The 17,500-nt window shown below is 47.9% G+C and overlaps 3 protein-coding genes across 7 annotated transcripts in view; 1 reads left to right on the top strand and 2 right to left on the bottom strand.

Annotated features, from left to right (window-relative positions):
• The window catches only part of LOC310955637 (BCL2/adenovirus E1B 19 kDa protein-interacting protein 2-like), a 12,368-nt gene extending 4,390 nt beyond the window's left edge, over nt 1–7,978 (bottom strand). The window contains exons 1-9 of one of the 4 annotated variants that reach the window (XM_083925571.1): nt 7,844–7,978; nt 6,935–7,030; nt 6,747–6,793; nt 6,575–6,643; nt 6,406–6,486; nt 5,025–5,174; nt 4,733–4,948; nt 4,543–4,645; nt 3,818–3,949 (exon numbers count right to left, since the gene is read on the bottom strand). In XM_083925571.1, the coding sequence (XP_083781697.1) occupies nt 3,818–3,949; nt 4,543–4,645; nt 4,733–4,948; nt 5,025–5,174; nt 6,406–6,486; nt 6,575–6,643; nt 6,747–6,793; nt 6,935–6,972 (836 nt within the window). In that variant the 5' untranslated portion in view covers nt 6,973–7,030; nt 7,844–7,978. Of the gene's footprint in view, nt 1–3,817; nt 3,950–4,542; nt 4,646–4,732; nt 4,949–5,024; nt 5,175–6,405; nt 6,487–6,574; nt 6,644–6,746; nt 6,794–6,934; nt 7,034–7,839 lie in introns of all 4 variants that reach the window. The other 3 variants (XM_083925574.1, XM_083925573.1, XM_083925572.1) reach the window with 3 other exon arrangements.
• Nucleotides 7,979–12,204: 4,226 nt separating this feature from the next.
• LOC310955638 (uncharacterized protein) lies at nt 12,205–14,059 on the bottom strand. Its single transcript, XM_083925575.1, has 2 exons — nt 13,845–14,059; nt 12,205–13,210 (listed from the first exon to the last, which is right to left on the bottom strand). The coding sequence occupies exons 1-2, from the start codon at nt 13,912–13,914 to the stop codon at nt 12,309–12,311; spliced, it is 972 nt and encodes a 323-aa protein (XP_083781701.1). The 5' UTR covers nt 13,915–14,059; the 3' UTR covers nt 12,205–12,308.
• The window catches only part of mindy1 (MINDY lysine 48 deubiquitinase 1), a 9,498-nt gene continuing 5,794 nt past the window's right edge, over nt 13,797–17,500 (top strand). The window contains exons 1-2 of one of the 2 annotated variants that reach the window (XM_083925568.1): nt 13,797–13,877; nt 17,339–17,500. The exon at nt 17,339–17,500 is cut by the window's right edge and continues 609 nt beyond it. The gene's annotated coding sequence lies outside the window, so the exon portion shown is untranslated. Of the gene's footprint in view, nt 13,878–16,310; nt 16,402–17,338 lie in introns of those variants that run through there. The other variant, XM_083925567.1, reaches the window with a different exon arrangement.

The following is a 17,500-nucleotide window of genomic DNA, read 5'->3' as shown; positions in this document are numbered from 1 at the left end:
GTTAATAATGATGTGTATAGTGATGTACTTCCTGTTGATGGTGGTTCATAATAATGTGAGTAGTGACGTACTTCCTGTTGATGGTGGTTCATAATAATGTGAGTAGTGACGTACTTCTTGTTGATGGTGGTTCATAATGATGTGAGTAGTGACGTACTTCCTGTTGATGGTGGTTCATAATGATGTGAGTAGTGACGTACTTCCTGTTGATGGTGGTTCATAATGATGTGAGTAGTGACGTACTTCCTGTTGATGGTGGTTCATAATAATGTGAGTAGTGACGTACTTCCTGTTGATGGTGGTTCATAATAATGTGAGTAGTGACGTACTTCCTGTTGATGGTGGTTCATAATAATGTGAATAGTGACGTACTTCCTGTTGATGGTGGTTCATAATGATGTGAACAGTGACGTACTTCCTGTTGATGGTGGTTAATAATGATGTGAGTAGTGACGTACTTCCTGTTGATGGTGGTTCATAATGATGTGTGTAGTGACGTACTTCCTGTTGATGGTGGTTCATAATAATGTGAGTAGTGACGTACTTCCTGTTGATGGTGGTTAATAATAATGTGAGTAGTGACGTACTTCCTGTTGATGGTGGTTCATAATAATGTGAATAGTGACGTACTTCCTGTTGATGGTGGTTAATAATGATGTGAATAGTGACGTACTTCCTGTTGATGGTGGTTCATAATAATGTGTATAGTGACGTACTTCCTGTTGATGGTGGTTCATAATGTGAATAGTGACGTACTTCCTGTTGATGGTGGTTCATAATGATGTGAGTAGTGACGTACTTCCTGTTGATGGTGGTTAATAACGTGAACAGTGACGTACTTCCTGTTGATGGTGGTTAATAATGATGTGTATAGTGACGTACTTCCTGTTGATGGTGGTTCATAATAATGTGTATAGTGACGTACTTCCTGTTGATGGTGGTTCATAATAATGTGAGTAGTGACGTACTTCCTGTTGATGGTGGTTCATAATAATGTGAGTAGTGACGTACTTCCTGTTGATGGTGGTTAATAATAATGTCAGTAGTGACGTACTTCCTGTTGATGGTGGTTAATAATAATGTGTATAGTGACGTACTTCCTGTTGACGGTGGTTCATAATGTGAATAGTGACGTACTTCCTGTTGATGGTGGTTCATAATGATGTGAATAGTGACGTACTTCCTGTTGATGGTGGTTCATAATAATGTGAGTAGTGACGTACTTCCTGTTGATGGTGGTTAATAATAATGTGAGTAGTGACGTACTTCCTGTTGATGGTTAATAATAATGTGAGTAGTGACGTACTTCCTGTTGATGGTGGTTAATAATGTGAGTAGTGACGTACTTCCTGTTGATGGTGGTTCATAATAATGTGAGTAGTGACGTACTTCCTGTTGATGGTGGTTCATAATAATGTGAGTAGTGACGTACTTCCTGTTGATGGTGGTTCATAATGAGGTGAGTAGTGACGTACTTCCTGTTGATGGTGGTTCATAATGATGTGAGTAGTGACGTACTTCCTGTTGATGGTGGTTCATAATGAGGTGAGTAGTGACGTACTTCCTGTTGATGGTGGTTAATGATGTGAGTAGTGACGTACTTCCTGTTGATGGTGGTTAATAATAATGTGTGTAGTGACGTACTTCCTGTTGATGGTGGTTCATAATGAGGTGAGTAGTGACGTACTTCCTGTTGATGGTGGTTCATAATGATGTGAATAGTGACGTACTTCCTGTTGATGGTGGTTAATAATGTGAGTAGTGACGTACTTCCTGTTGATGGTGGTTAATAATGATGTGAACAGTGACGTACTTCCTGTTGATGGTGGTTCATAATAATGTGAGTAGTGACGTACTTCCTGTTGATGGTGGTTAATAATGAGGTGTGTAGTGACGTACTTCCTGTTGATGGTGGTTAATGATGTGAGTAGTGACGTACTTCCGGTTGATGGTGGTTCATAATGATGTGAGTAGTGACGTACTTCCTGTTGATGGTGGTTAATAATGTGTATAGTGACGTACTTCCTGTTGATGGTGGTTCATAATGATGTGAGTAGTGACGTACTTCCTGTTGATGGTGGTTCATAATGATGTGAGTAGTGACGTACTTCCTGTTGATGGTGGTTAATAATGTGAGTAGTGACGTACTTCCTGTTGATGGTGGTTAATAATGTGAGTAGTGACGTACTTCCTGTTGATGGTGGTTCATAATAATGTGAGTAGTGACATACTTCCTGTTGATGGTGGTTCATAATGATGTGAGTAGTGACGTACTTCCTGTTGATGGTGGTTAATAATGTGAGTAGTGACGTACTTCCTGTTGATGGTGGTTCATAATGATGTGTATAGTGACGTACTTCCTGTTGATGGTGGTTCATAATGATGTGAGTAGTGACGTACTTCCTGTTGATGGTGGTTAATAATGATGTGAGTAGTGACGTACTTCCTGTTGATGGTGGTTAATAATGTGTATAGTGACGTACTTCCTGTTGATGGTGGTTAATAATGTGAGTAGTGACGTACTTCCTGTTGATGGTGGTTAATAATGAGGTGAGTAGTGACGTACTTCCTGTTGATGGTGGCTCATAATAATGTGTATAGTGACGTACTTCCTGTTGATGGTGGTTAATGATGTGTGTAGTGACGTACTTCCTGTTGATGGTGGTTAATGATGTGTGTAGTGACGTACTTCCTGTTGATGGTGGTTCATAATAATGTGAATAGTGACGTACTTCCTGTTGATGGTGGTTCATAATAATGTGAGTAGTGACGTACTTCCTGTTGATGGTGGTTAATAATGTGTGTAGTGACGTACTTCCTGTTGATGGTGGTTAATAATGTGAGTAGTGACGTACTTCCTGTTGATGGTGGTTAATAATGTGTATAGTGACGTACTTCCTGTTGATGGTGGTTAATAATGTGAGTAGTGACGTACTTCCTGTTGATGGTGGTTAATAATAATGTGAACAGTGACGTACTTCCTGTTGATGGTGGTTAATAATGTGAGTAGTGACGTACTTCCTGTTGATGGTGGTTAATAATGTGAGTAGTGACGTACTTCCTGTTGATGGTGGTTAATAATGATGTGAGTAGTGACGTACTTCCTGTTGATGGTGGTTCATAATAATGTGAATAGTGACGTACTTCCTGTTGATGGTGGTTAATAATGATGTGAATAGTGACGTACTTCCTGTTGATGGTGGTTCATAATAATGTGTATAGTGACGTACTTCCTGTTGATGGTGGTTCATAATGTGAATAGTGACGTACTTCCTGTTGATGGTGGTTAATAATGTGAGTAGTGACGTACTTCCTGTTGATGGTGGTTAATAATGTGTGTAGTGACGTACTTCCTGTTGATGGTGGTTAATAATGTGAGTAGTGACGTACTTCCTGTTGATGGTGGTTAATAATGATGTGAGTAGTGACGTACTTCCTGTTGATGGTGGTTCATAATAATGTGAATAGTGACGTACTTCCTGTTGATGGTGGTTCATAATAATGTGAGTAGTGACGTACTTCCTGTTGATGGTGGTTAATAATGATGTGAATAGTGACGTACTTCCTGTTGATGGTGGTTCATAATGAGGTGTGTAGTGACGTACTTCCTGTTGATGGTGGTTCATAATGATGTGTATAGTGACGTACTTCCTGTTGATGGTGGTTCATAATAACGTGTATAGTGACGTACTTCCTGTTGATGGTGGTTCATAATAACGTGTATAGTGACGTACTTCCTGTTGATGGTGGTTAATAATGTGAGTAGTGACGTACTTCCTGTTGATGGTGGTTAATAATGATGTGAGTAGTGACGTACTTCCTGTTGATGGTGGTGTAACACTCCCGTAACCAGCTGATTCCCGGCAGTTTTTCTTTTCTCCCTCCAGCACAAAAATAAATGATGACGTAGTTTTCTGCAACCATGAGATCAAGGGTCCCCACTACGTACCTGAACAAGGTCACACACACACATACACAGGTGAGACACACGCACACACACACACACAGGTGAGACACACACACACACACACACACACACACACACACACACACACACACACACAGGTGAGACACACACACACACACACACACACACACACACACACACACACACACACACACACACACACAGGTGAGACACACACACACACAGGTGAGACACACGCACACACACACACACAGGTGAGACACACACACAGGTGAGACACACACACAGGTGAGACACACACACAGGTGAGACACACACACACACACACAGGTGAGACACACACACACACACACAGGTGAGACACACACACACACACAGGTGAGACACACACACACACACAGGTGAGACACACGCACACACACACAGGTGAGACACACACACACACACACACACAGGTGAGACACACACACACACACACACACAGGTGAGACACACACACACACACACACACACGTGAAACATAATTACAATAAATAACATAAAAAAAACCATTTAAAATAAATTAAATTAAATAAAATATAAATAATACAATAATAAAATAAAGGAGCCTCCACCTGAACAGGTTGTTCATCACATATTGGTAATTTTCCAGTTTGTTGTGCGGCAGGTAACAGGAAGAGAACACGATGATGTCATTGCTGCCGTCTCCATAGTAACCTGAGAGACGACAGAGGAGCTGTTTACACACACACACTCACACACTCACACACGCACACAGACACACACACACACACACACACACACCTCCGTGGGACAGCACCCTGAGGTACGGCTGCAGGACGCTCATGTTGACCCGGCTCTCCTGCGGCGGGTCGCCCGTGGTGAAGCGGCGCCACCTGGTGCCCTGAGCGTCGACCACGTCCTCCCGCTCCAGACCGTCCAGCTCGCCTGGCTCCGCCCCCAGGCCGGGCTCGGGCGCTCTGCGGCGCCGGGACGCCACGCCCAGACGCCGCATGTCGTCTGAGAAAAGAAAACAAGGGTGTGATGTCATCAGAGGTCATGGACACGGACGCAGCTGTGACCTTTGACCTCTCACCCTCCAGGTCGAACATGGGGAACGGCAGCGAGCCGCAGTCCGATGGCGTTTCCATGGCGTCCAGGTCGAAGTCCAGCGCCGTGTCATCGTCGGCCGACGGCGAGAGGAAGGTCGGCGGGAAGTCGTCTGAAAGCGCCGAGTCGCTGCGACCTGAAGAAGAAGAACGGATGGATCAGGTCTCAGGGCACCAGCTCCAGCCTCTGATCCTGGATCAGGTCTCAGGGGACCAGCTCCAGCCTCTGATCCTGGATCAGGTCTCAGGGGCAGCAGCTCCAGACTCTGGTCCTGGATCAGGTCTCAGGGGCAGCAGCTCCAGCCTCTGATCCTGGATCAGGTCTCAGGGGCAGCAGCTCCAGCCTCTGATCCTGGATCAGGTCTCAGGGGCAGCAGCTCCAGCCTCTGATCCTGGATCAGGTCTCAGGGGCAGCAGCTCCAGCCTCTGATCCTGGATCAGGTCTCAGGGGCAGCAGCTCCAGCCCCTGATCCTGGATCAGGTCTCAGGGGCAGCAGCTCCAGCCTCTGATCCTGGATCAGGTCTCAGGGGCAGCAGCTCCAGCCTCTGATCCTGGATCAGGTCTCAGGGGCAGCAGCTCCAGCCTCTGATCCTGGATCAGGTCTCAGGGGCAGCAGCTCCAGCCTCTGATCCTGGATCAGGTCTCGGGGGCAGCAGCTCCAGCAGGGACCCCAAACTTCCCTTTCCCGGGCCACATTAACCAGCTCTAACTGGGGGATCCTGAGGCGTTCCCAGGCCAGTGTGGAGATCTAATCTCTCCACCTGGTCCTGGGTCTTCCCCGAGGCCTCCTCCCAGCTGGACGTGCCTGGAACACCTCCCTAGGGAGGCGCCCAGGGTTCATCCAGACCAGATGATCCTGAACCACCTCAACTGGCTCCTTCCAACACAAAGGAGTCTCCTCACACCCGTCCGGCGCCTCCAGAGAAGAACAGGGTCCAACCCCTATCCAGGAGTGGGTCCGGTCTTCCTCCGGGCAGGGTCTCTCCTCCTCTTCCTGGTTTGTCCGTAGAGTCTTTGTGAGGCGTTCTTAGTCCGGCCCCTCGCCTGAGACCACTCTGCCATGGGAGACCAGGAGCACCAGGGTCCAGACCACAGCCCTCAGGGTCACAGGGACTCAGACCTGAACCACCATGAGGGGACGGGTCCAGACCACAGCCCTCAGGGTCACAGGGACTCAGACCTGAACCACCATGAGGGGACGGGTCCAGACCACAGCCCTCAGGGTCACAGGGACTCAGACCTGAACCACCATGAGGGGACGGGTCCAGACCACAGCCCTCAGGGTCACAGGGACTCAGACCTGAACCACCATGAGGGGGCGGGTCCCGGAGAGGTTCTCATAATTAGTGATGTTCATGTTTTCTTACCCAGCGACAGACTGAGCGCCGGCGCCACCAGGACCTTCTTCTTCTTCGTTGGTCGTGTCAGCGGCAGGCTGCTGGGCGGAGCTACAGACAGGAAGTGAGGTCACACATTCATCATGATCGTTAATGTTTTTCCTGTTTTCAGTGAAATATTGAAATCAAACGTCTTCACCTGACGGTCGGACGCTCGCACCTGCTGTTGCCACGGTAACGCAGCTTCCTGTGACATCAGCGGGTTCCTCTGAGGACGAGGAGCAGAATATTAAATATGATGATTAAAGTAAAAACAACGTTAATAAAAACATTAATAATGAAACTGAGTGAGTTTGAATCACATCTTTCACCTGTTTGAGGATCGGCCATGTTTGTTGTTGTTGTCGTCGTCGGCGACCTGAACACAAACAAACACTGAGACGTTTTTATTCCAGATCATTTCTCTTAAGAACAAATTTACGTTTGTCTGAATTATGATTTATATATTTATATATATGCTTTAATAACTAATAATAATGTGACTTTTTATCGCTTTGACCTGAAGCTTTCGTCCTCTTCCTCTTCTCTGGACGCCATCTTCTTCTTCTTCTTCTTCTTCTTCTTCTTCTTCTTCTTCTTCTTCTTCTTCTTCCTCCTGCTCTCAAAAAAACACCACAAAAAGATGCAAAATGACTAAAAATAGATGCAAAACCACCACAAAAAGATGCAAAATGACTAAAAAAAGATGCAAAACCACCACAAAAAGATGCAAAATGACTAAAAATAGATGCAAAACCAGCACAAAAAGATGCAAAATGACTAAAAACAGATGCAAAACCAGCACAAAAAGATGCAAAATGACTAAAATTGATGCAAAACCAGCACAAAAAGATGCAAAATGACTAAAAATAGATGCAAAACCAGCACAAAATGATGCAAAATGACTCAAAATAGATGCAAAACCACCACAAAAAGATGCAAAATGACTAAAAATAGATGCAAAACCAGCACAAAAAGATGCAAAATGACTAAAAATAGATGCAAAACCAGCACAAAAAGATGCAAAATGACTAAAAATAGATGCAAAACCAGCACAAAAAGATGCAAAAGGACTAAAAATAGATGCAAAACCAGCACAAAAAGATGCAAAATGACTGAAAATAGATGCAAAACCACCACAAAAAGATGCAAAATGAGTAAAAATAGATGCAAAACCACCACAAAAAGATGCTAAATGACTAAAAACAGATGTTAAATGAAGACAAAGTGACAGAAAATGAGTCGAGTGTGTTGCTCCTGTGTCGACGGGCTGGGGGCCCCTCCCCGGCCCGGGGCCCCTCCCCGGCCCGGGGCCCCGGTGTCTCTGGAGCCGCCCGTGTTCGTCCACAGCTCTTATCTGACGGGCCGACGTCACAGAGGAGACAAACTAAAGTGTTTCAGACGAAGATATAAAAGATTTAAGACTCACGGTCAGGACGACAGGAAGCTCCGCAGACAGGTGAGACAGGTGAGGGGAGACAGGTGAGACAGGTGAGGGGAGACAGGTGAGACAGTGAGACCTTCACTCTGGACGCCGACACCTCACCTGTCTGTCTCAACTCTCAGCCAACAGGACGGCGAGGTGTGGCGAGGGCCCGGCCCTGTTACCATGGAGACGATGACTGTGCAAGCAGGCGTGGAAGCAGCAGCGTGTTCTTACCTGCTGAGCACACACACACACACACGTGAACACTCGTGTGTGTGTGTGTGTGTGTGTGTGTGTGTGTGTGTGTGTGTGTGTGTGTGTGTGTGTGTGTGTGTGTGTGTGTGTGTGTGTGTGTGTGTGTGGCAAGTTGAAGTGAAACTGGAGACGAGTCGAGTTTGTTCCAACGGTCGTTTGAGTGAAACCGGCGCCGCCAAAGAACCAAACTCCAGTCACAAACACACGGATTTAAGATCAACACACACTTTATTTTACTCTCATTGTGTTTGAGTGAATTTAACTTTTATAAAATACATATTTTAATTAATTTAAGAAAAACTCTGATTGTTGTTTGTTTGGCCCCTCCCCCCTCTTCATCCTGTGGGCCCCCCCCTCACAGGAGGACCCTCTGGGGTCGGGGCGCTGCTGCACGGGGGGCAGTGAGGGTGAGGGGCCTGGAGGGTCCAGACCCGGGCAGCAGAGGCTCTGGGGACGTGGAGCGTCTCCTCTCTGTGGGGGAAGGAGCCGGAGCTTGTGAGGGAGGTGGAGCTCCCAGTTAGATCTGGGGGGGCTCACCTCCACACACAGTCTGGATCTGGACCCGTGCTCCTGGATAGGGGCTGGACCCTGGTCTTCTCTGGAGGGGCCCAGGGTGTGAGGGGCCGGGCGGGTGTGGGGAGACTCTCAAACCCCCGGCTGAGCGCCGCGGTGTTGGAGTTCACCCCGGTGGACCAGAGGGTGGCCTCCTTACGCCTGCGGGTGGTGGGGGGGGGACTCTGACTGTTGTTGGTGCAGATGCAGCGAACAGCAGTTCAGAGTCTGGGGCCTTCTTGGAGACCCTGAATGGAGTCCTGCATGGGGCTCCAGTAGGGGACTCCAGAGTCCTGCTGGGAGACTTCAACGCCCACGTGGGCAACGATGGAGACACCTGGAGAGGCTGATTGGGAGGAACGGCCTCCCTGATCTAAACCCCAGCGTCTGGTGTTAGACTTGTGTGCTGGTCCTGGATCCTCTTTAACAAACACCATGTTGGAACAGAAGGAGGCTCAGAAGTGGACCTGGTTCCAGAGCACACTAGGCCAAAGGTCCAGGATCCAGTCTGTGATGGTCTCATCTGATCTGAGGCCGGATGTTTTGGACACTCGGGTGAAGAGAGGGGCAGAGCTGTCAGCTGATCACCATCTGGGGATGAGTGGGTCAGAGGATGGGGAAGGTTCTGGACAGACCGGGTAAACCCAAACCAGTAGTGCGGGTGAACTGGGACCGTCTGGAGGAGGCCCCTGTCCCAGAGACCTTCAACTCACACCTCCGGAGGAGCTTTTCTGGCGTCCCTGTGGAGGTTGGGGGCATCGAACCGGAGCGGCCGATGTTCAAAGCTTCCACTGCTGAAGCTGCAGCGGTGAGCTGTGGCCTCAAGGTCTTAGGTGCCTCAAGGGGCGGGGACCCTGGACCACCGTGGTGGACCCCGGGGGTCAGGGGTCCCCCTGAAGAAGGAGGCCTTCAGGATCTGGTCTCCCAGAAGACTCCGGAGGTGGTTCTGAGGTCCCCACAGGTCTGAAGGGCTGCAGCCTCTGCTGGGTCAGAGGCAAAGCAGCGGGTGTGGGAGGAGTTCACAGAAGTCCTGGAGAAGGACTTTGGGGGGCACCGAGGTGCGTCTGGACCACCATTCAGCACCTCAGGAGGGGGACACGGGGAACCGTCCAAGCTGTTCACAGTAAGGACGGGACGCTGGTGACCTCAGCTGATGAGGTCATGGGGCGGTGGAAGGACTCTGAGGAAGTCCTGAATGGGCCCAACACGCCCTCTTTTGTAGAGGCAGAGCTGGAGGCTGATGGGGATCATCGTCAACATCTCTGACAGAAGTCACTGAGGAAGGAAACAAGTCCACAGAGGCAAAGCCCCAGGATCCATGAGCTGCATCCACACATGCTGAAAGCTCTGGGTCTGGAGGGGCCGTCCTGGTCCTGGTCCTGGTCCTGGTCCTGGTCCACACGTCTCTGACACACTGGTGGAAGTCTGGGACGGTGCCGAGGGAGTGGCAGACCGGGGTGGTGGTTCCTGTTCAGAAAGGGGGACCAGAGGGTGTGAGCCAGTTCCAGGGGGATCACACTCCTCAGCCTCCCTGGTGAAGTCGACTCCAAGGTGCTGGAAAGGAGGTTGGTCCTGTAGAACCTCAGACTGAAGAGGAACCAGGTGGATCCAGTCCTGGACCTGGACCAGGACCAGCTCTGCACTCTCCAGGATCCTGGAGGGATAAACTCTAAACGAGGACGGAGACAGAACGGCGCTCCCTCTCTTCATTCACTCTCTAGTCGAGTCGTTCTTTTGAATCAGAGGCAGAACAAACAGCTTCCCTAGTAACGGTTGCTAGGCTCAGAGTTTGGGGGCGGAGTTCAGAATGTTTTTTTTTGACTTCTCTTAAACCATAAAACAAACTTCACTCTTCCTCGGAAGAGACGCCGTCATGGATCCGCCGAAGAGGAGACAAAGAAACGCCTTCGCCGCTGAAACCGCCACCGCCGTGAAGAAGATCCTGGAGGAGCGGGCGAGCGTCTTCAGCGTCCTCGCCGTCTGCGAGGACCTGTCAGAGAAAGAGCTCGGTCTCCTTCGCTTCACCGGCGCAGAGGACGCCGGAGACGCAGCGATTGACATCGCTCGGTTCGTCGTGGAGGAGTTCGGACCGGACGGCGCCCGCGGAGACGAGTCCGAAACAGACGCCAGGAGGAAGTCCTGCCGCAGAGAGCTGACGGGGAAAGTCCAGGCGTTCCTCGTCCTCAGGTTTTCGAAGGTGGTCGTCCTCGGACTCGTGTCCGGTCTCGGCTGCAGACTCAAGTGCTTCCCGACGCCTGAAGAGTCCTGGACGCTGCTGCTGCAGGAAGTCGCCGCTCTGGTGGAGGACATGATCGCAACAAAGGACCGTCTGAAGCAACGAGACGCCACGGAGGACGCCGACCTTTGCCTCTACGGGAGAATCGCCAGGAACATTTCCAACGGCCTGAACGCCGTCACCGCAGAGGAGCTGGTCGACGTCATCCTTCATCACCTGATGCAGTTGACCATCGACAGATCCAAGGCGCTCTTCACGCTCCGGATCCAGACGGAGGTCGAGCGCTTCATGGAGTTTTTGTGGCGCTGGCTCGACCACGAGACGCATCACCACGAGAGGAAGACGGACCTCGCCAGTGACCTGATGAGGCAGATCGAAGGAGTCCTGCCGGCGCTCACGGAGCGTCGTGCAGCCCCCGGGGGCGGAGCCGCAGCTGCACCTGAAGAAGAGCGGCGAGCAGGACTGAATCAGGTGACGGCGCTGGTGAAGCAGATCCTGAAAAACCTGCCTTTGAAAACCTCCCTCGGTGACGTCAGCGCCCTGAAAAAGACGCTCTGCCACGAGAAGAACGACTGTGATGTCGCCGTGGAGCGGAGCGAGCGCTGCGTGAAGAAGACGGTGGAGTCCGTGTAGGCGGAGCACGTGTAGGCGGAGCACGCCGCAGAACAGCAACGGCTTCTTTAGAGCGTTCTGCAAAACAGCGTCCAAAAGGTTCTCTGCCCTCAAAGAGTGACCGATAAAAACCCGCCAAAATAAAAGAATAAAGGGACGAATTTTTACTTTACTGCAGAAGTTATGAGAGAACGTTTATGCATTTATGCAAAATGACTAAAAATAGATGCAAAACCAGCACAAAAAGATGCAAAATGAGTAAAAATAGATGCAAAACCAAAGGTCGAGGTCAAACTCAAGCACTTTTAAGTTTATTTCACTTCAGCAGGAATGTGCATCAAAGTCGTTTTCACGCTGTGAACGACTCAAACTGAGTCCGTCACCAGAAACGACGTTTAACTTTTCTATTCTTTTGATGTTTGTTGTGAAAGAAAAGTTCAAACAACATTAAGATTCAAACAGTTTGAGGATTTCAAGCACAAACGCTGACGGACGAACAACGATCAACAGGAAGAGGAAATGTTTTAAAGGTGCGGAGACGAACAGACAAACAGACGCATCATCAACATCAAGAGCTCGTTTATTTATTATTATACAAACGCAGCTTTATTTAAACAGTCGATCCACCGTCACTTCAGTCGTTCACCGAAGGAAACGCAGCGGCGCTCGTGCCGCTGCAATTCCTGTCGACCAAAAGTGTCTCACGGAAGAAAGAAGTGACGGTTAAAGGTTCACAGGAAGTAGTATTTTGAAAGGGCGTTACGTCTCCTCTGCGCCGCGTTCTGTTAAATGTCAGACGTCCTGGTCGTTCAATCAGAGCTGCTCTTCCTCCTCGTGGTGGGCGTGGCTGTGAGCGTTGAGCGCCGCCTTCCACCTGAAGCTGAGCGTGCAGCGGGGGCACTGGTAGGGTTTCTCTCCGGTGTGGACCCTCATGTGCTCCGCCATCTTGTCCTTCCTGCCGAAGCGTTTGCCGCAGTCGGGGCAGCGGTGCGGCCGCTCGCCGCCGTGCGTCCCCATGTGCCTCTGCAGGTGATTGGCCGACACCAGGCCGAGGCCGCAGACGGCGCAGGCGTGGCGTTTGCTGTCGCCCGTGTGCGTCCTCATGTGCAGGCGCAGGAGCCCTCGCTCCCTGTAGCTGCGGCCGCAGTCCCTGCAGCGGAACGGGCGCTCGCCGCTGTGCACGCGCATGTGGCCGCTCAGGTGCTCCTTCCTCTTGTAGCACTTGCCGCACTGGACGCACTGGTGTTGGCGCTCGCCCGTGTGCACCAGCAGGTGGCGCTGCAGGTGGCTGTTGGAGGAGAAGCTCAGGCTGCAGAAGCTGCAGGTGAACGGCCGCTCGCCCGTGTGCGTCCTCAGGTGCTCCACCAGCGCCTGACTCTGCAGGAAACACTTCCCGCACTCGTGGCAGCAGAAGCGGCGCTCGCCGCCGTGCGTCCTCAGGTGAGACGACAGGATGGATTTACTCTTGAAGCGCTTGTGGCAGTGGGAGCACTCGAAGGGTTTCTCCCCCGTGTGAGTCCTCTGGTGGATCCTCAGGCGACTCGGCCGGTCGAAGCTCTTCACGCACTCGTCGCACCGATGCTCCTTCTTCGCTCGCTGCGATAACGTCACGGCGCCCTGATCCTCACGGGACTCTTCCTCGCAGCCGTCTCCATCCTCTTCCTCCACCTTAATCTCCACCGCAGGGGCTGCTGGGTAATCAGCCCTCTGCTCCTCTGAGGGGAAACAAAACCAGCACAAAGATGCAAAATGAGAAAAATCGATGCAAAAGCAGAAAGATGCATCTGTTTGGGGTTCATCAAGTCTTTATTATATTTGATTTTGATTTAGTTAAGTTTTGCTTTATTTTATTTTGTTGAGTTTTGTTTTAATAATAAAAGAAATTAATCATAAAGAGGGAAAGTAAAAGAATAAATAAAGAAAAAATAAATTTGTTATAACGTCAGAAAAGTTCAGTCTGAATAAAAATCAACATTTTAATGGATTTAACTTGAAAATATATTTTAAATTAATTTAAAAATAATGGGAATGACGTGATTTACTGTGTGGTTATGGTCTAAACCTGAAATATGAAGATATTAACGCTGTTAAATGTTTTATTGTGACGCTAAAAATGTAGTTTTCATCCAAAATTCCCAAAGGAAAAACAAAATGGCGGCTGTTAAATGTTTAAAAGACACTTCCTGTGTTTCCGTGAAGGAGCCGCGTCATCAGCGCGTCATCAGCGCGTGACTCTGCTGTAAAACCGAATTAAACGTGTTAAACTTAAACGTCAGTCGCTAAACACTGACTCCGGGTCAGTGAAGTGTGTTTTGTGATGAACTTCCGCCTCCATGAACGAACACAAACCTCTCTTCTCGGCTCCGGCGGCTCCGCGCGCAGGTGACGGTTGGTGTCCGCCATCTTGTTTGGGTTCCATGTTTTCCCGCCGGTCCGTCCTCAGAGCTCAGGCCGGTCAGAGACGCTCACACACCGGGGACACCCGAGGGGACAGCCCGGTCCGCCGGGAACCGCTGCTAACATGCTAACATGCTAACTGACAACCAACTGACAGCAAACCCACCCGCGGGAAAGACACAACGCTTCCGGTACACACCTTCAAAATAAAATACCCTAATTATTATTATTACTTCATTTTATTTTAATTACAAACTTTATTTAACAATGAGATATTTACTTACATATATCATATTCATATATATATTCATATATATGAATATGATATATGAATATATATATATGAATATATATATATATATATACATATATATATATTCTATAAATACATTTCAGTTTAATACATCATATGTTCATTAAAACATTTTTAAAGTAAAAATAAATTAATCTGGGGATAAACACATTTCAGTAACAGTGCATATATATATATATATATATATATATATATATATATATATATATATATATATATATATATATATATATATATATATATATATATATATTTATATATTAATCTTCTATATAAAATCAGTAAGACATCATATGTATATTTATTTCAGTATAACATACTATACTATATTGTAAATTATTAATGATATATATTATTAATCTTCTATAAATAAATGTCAGTATAACAAACTATACATAAATTAATAATAAATCAGCATCCGTGAGGAACTCGGAGTAGAGCCGCTGCTCCTTTGCGTTGAAAGGAGCCAGTTGAGGTGGTTCAGGATCATCTGGTAAGGATGAACCCTGGGCGCCTCCCTAGGGAGGTGTTCCAGGCACGTCCAGCTGGGAGGAGGCCTCGGGGAAGACCCAGGACCAGGTGGAGAGATTAGATCTCCACACTGGCCTGGGAACGCCTCAGGATCCCCCAGTTAGAGCTGGTTAATGTGGCCCGGGAAAGGGAAGTTTGGGGTCCCCTGCTGGAGCTGCTGCTCCTGAGACCTGATCCAGGATCAGAGGCTGGAGCTGCTGCACCTGAGACCTGATCCAGGATCAGAGGCTGGAGCTGCTGCCCCAGAGACCTGATCCAGGATCAGAGGCTGGAGCTGCTGCCCCTGAGACCTGATCCAGGATCAGAGGCTGAAGATGAGATGAGATATATTATTAATTTTCCATAAATACATTTCAGTATAAAATACTATACAATATATAAATTAACAATATATATATTAATAATCTTCTATAAATACATTTCATAATAACATCATATGTATATTTAATAAAATATTAATTTTAAACGTCGTTGTTTCCTCACGGACAGATGTGTTTTACGGACCGGCTGCTTCCGGGGGGCGGGGTCTGTCGCCGTGGCCCCGCCCCCTCAGAGTTACGCCGCAGGTCAAATCTAACGCAGTGAGTTTGAGTCGCGGCTGCAGCGAGAAGGTAAACAAGTTCAGTCCAAGTCATAAAAACACGTTAATGAGCGGAAACACGCGGGTGACGTGTCACACTAACTACGGACGCCGGAGTGCGTCAAAATAACGCGTTCCTGTTTAAAGTTGATATTTAAATTTAAAATATGTTCACACCGAATTCATCATTGTCACCCAAAGAGATGAAAAGTATAATAAAAACAAGCTCCCGGCAGTTTTAAATTATGATTATGATCAAATTCTTCTTAAATTGACGCGACTTTAATCAGAGTTTTGCGTTCGTGTTGAAAGTTGAGCTCTATGTTAAATATTAATATGCACTGTTGGGCTTCACATGCACGCCGAATTCACCAGAGTCACCAAAAGAGATGTGATGTATTAATAAATAAGCTCTCGGGTGTTTAAAAGTGTGATTATGAGCAGATTATTCTTAAATTGACGCATTTTTAATCGGAGTTTTGCGGTTCTGTTAAACGTTATTTATCTTTAATATGCTTTGTTTAGACATCACATGTACACCGAATTACCAGTGTCAGTCAAAGTGCTTAAATGAATAAATAAACAAGCTCTTGGTTGTTTAAAATTGTGATTTTGAGCAGATTATTCTTATAAAAACACATTTTTAATGAGAGTTTTGTGTTGTCGCGACAGAACATGTTTTTTTATGTAGTTTGTTTGTTTTACATGTTTGTGATTTACCTCAGGTGGAAAATGCGGGTTTACTTTATTAGTTAAGTGTTTTTTAATAATCATAAACCGGAATTAGCTCGGTGGCTAACGGCTACTTTAACCGGATGTGACGTTGCCTGAATGATTGTCTCCATTTTTATTTTTTTTATTATTATCATTATTATTAATTGTATTATTATTATTTTGTTTATTTTTTGTTTTTATTAAAAGTTTTTTTAATGTTTTTTAAATCCGGTCTGTTGTGGGCGTGGCCGCGTACATATATGTGACGTGTCCGTGTGTGGGCGTGGTCTCCCGTGAGCTGGCGGAGATGTAAACAGCTAACAGTTAGCATTAGCATGCCCGTACTCCACACAGTCCCTCTCCCGGTGCCGGTAAGCTGCGTGTTACTTAACCGACTGTTCGTGCTCACGTGACGGTTCACGTCGGTGTTTTGTTCCCGCCGCCGGAGTTTAAGCAACAGCAGCTCAGTTAGCTAGCAGCTAGCGTGTTAGCATGTTAGCTTAGCTCCGGCTGGAGTTGTTGTGGAAGCAGAAAGCTGCTTAAACGCTGAGCTGCTGTGTGTGTGTGTGTGTGTGTGTGTGTGTGTGTGTGTGTGTGTGTGTGTGTGTGTGTGTGTGTGTGTGTGTGTGTGTGTGTGTGTGTGTGTGTGTGTGTGTGTGTGTGTGTGTGTGTGTGTGTGTGTGTGTGTGTGTGTGTGTGTGTGTGTGTGTGTGTGTGTGTCGGGGTTGAACTCTTGTTGATGTGTCAACAGGAAGTTTTAACTCCTGTGGGTTGTTTTCTCACTGAGGAGCATCATGGGAAACTTTGTTTAGCTGAGTAATGACTGATGACACACACACACACACACACACACACACACAGACACACACACAGAGACACACACACACACACACACACACACACACACACAGACAGACACACACACAGACACACACACACAGACAGGCACAGACAGGCACAGAGACACACACACACAGACTGACACACACACACACACACAATCACACACACACTGACACAAACACACACACACACACACAGATTATTAGTTATTTCCTCCTCAGTCTGTGAAAACAGCTGATGTCCTGATGATGTCACAGTGATGTCATCAGGCTCAGACAGGTGACAGGCTGTTGCCCACCCAGGTGCACTGTGGGAAATGTAGGCTGCGGTGTAATTAACCCTGTGTCTGATCTGGGAAATATTTTTAGAGTGGTTGGTTCGATCATGAGGTCAGACGTGGCGGCGTTCTCCTGACGGACGGACGCCATCTTTAATGACTCGTCATTCTCGCCTGTTTCTCCTCAGGTGTGACAGGAAGTGTGTTTCCGCTCTGCTGACAGAAGAAGAAGAAGACGAGGAAGAAAATCCTCCAGCGAAGACTTCCCCTGGCAGTTTATCGTCCTGCTCGCCACTTCCTGTCAGCAGGAGAGAAGAAGAAGAACAGTTCGGGTTTATTCTGAAAGGACA

Source organism: Echiichthys vipera (genome assembly GCF_963691815.1).
Source record: "Echiichthys vipera genome assembly, chromosome: 13".
Classification (NCBI taxonomy): Eukaryota; Metazoa; Chordata; class Actinopteri; order Perciformes; family Trachinidae; genus Echiichthys; species Echiichthys vipera.
The sequence above is the reverse complement of the archived record's forward strand: the minus strand, read 5'-3'. Positions and strand labels throughout refer to the sequence as shown.

Excerpts from the sequence above, each read along its gene's own strand:
- LOC310955638 (XM_083925575.1), bottom strand. The coding sequence starts at position 13,914 with ATGGAACCCAAACAAGATGGCGGACACCAACCGTCACCTGCGCGCGGA. Across the intron at positions 13,211-13,844 it reads CGCCGGAGCCGAGAAGAGAG|AGGAGCAGAGGGCTGATTAC; the intron begins GTTTGTGTTCGT and ends GTTTCCCCTCAG.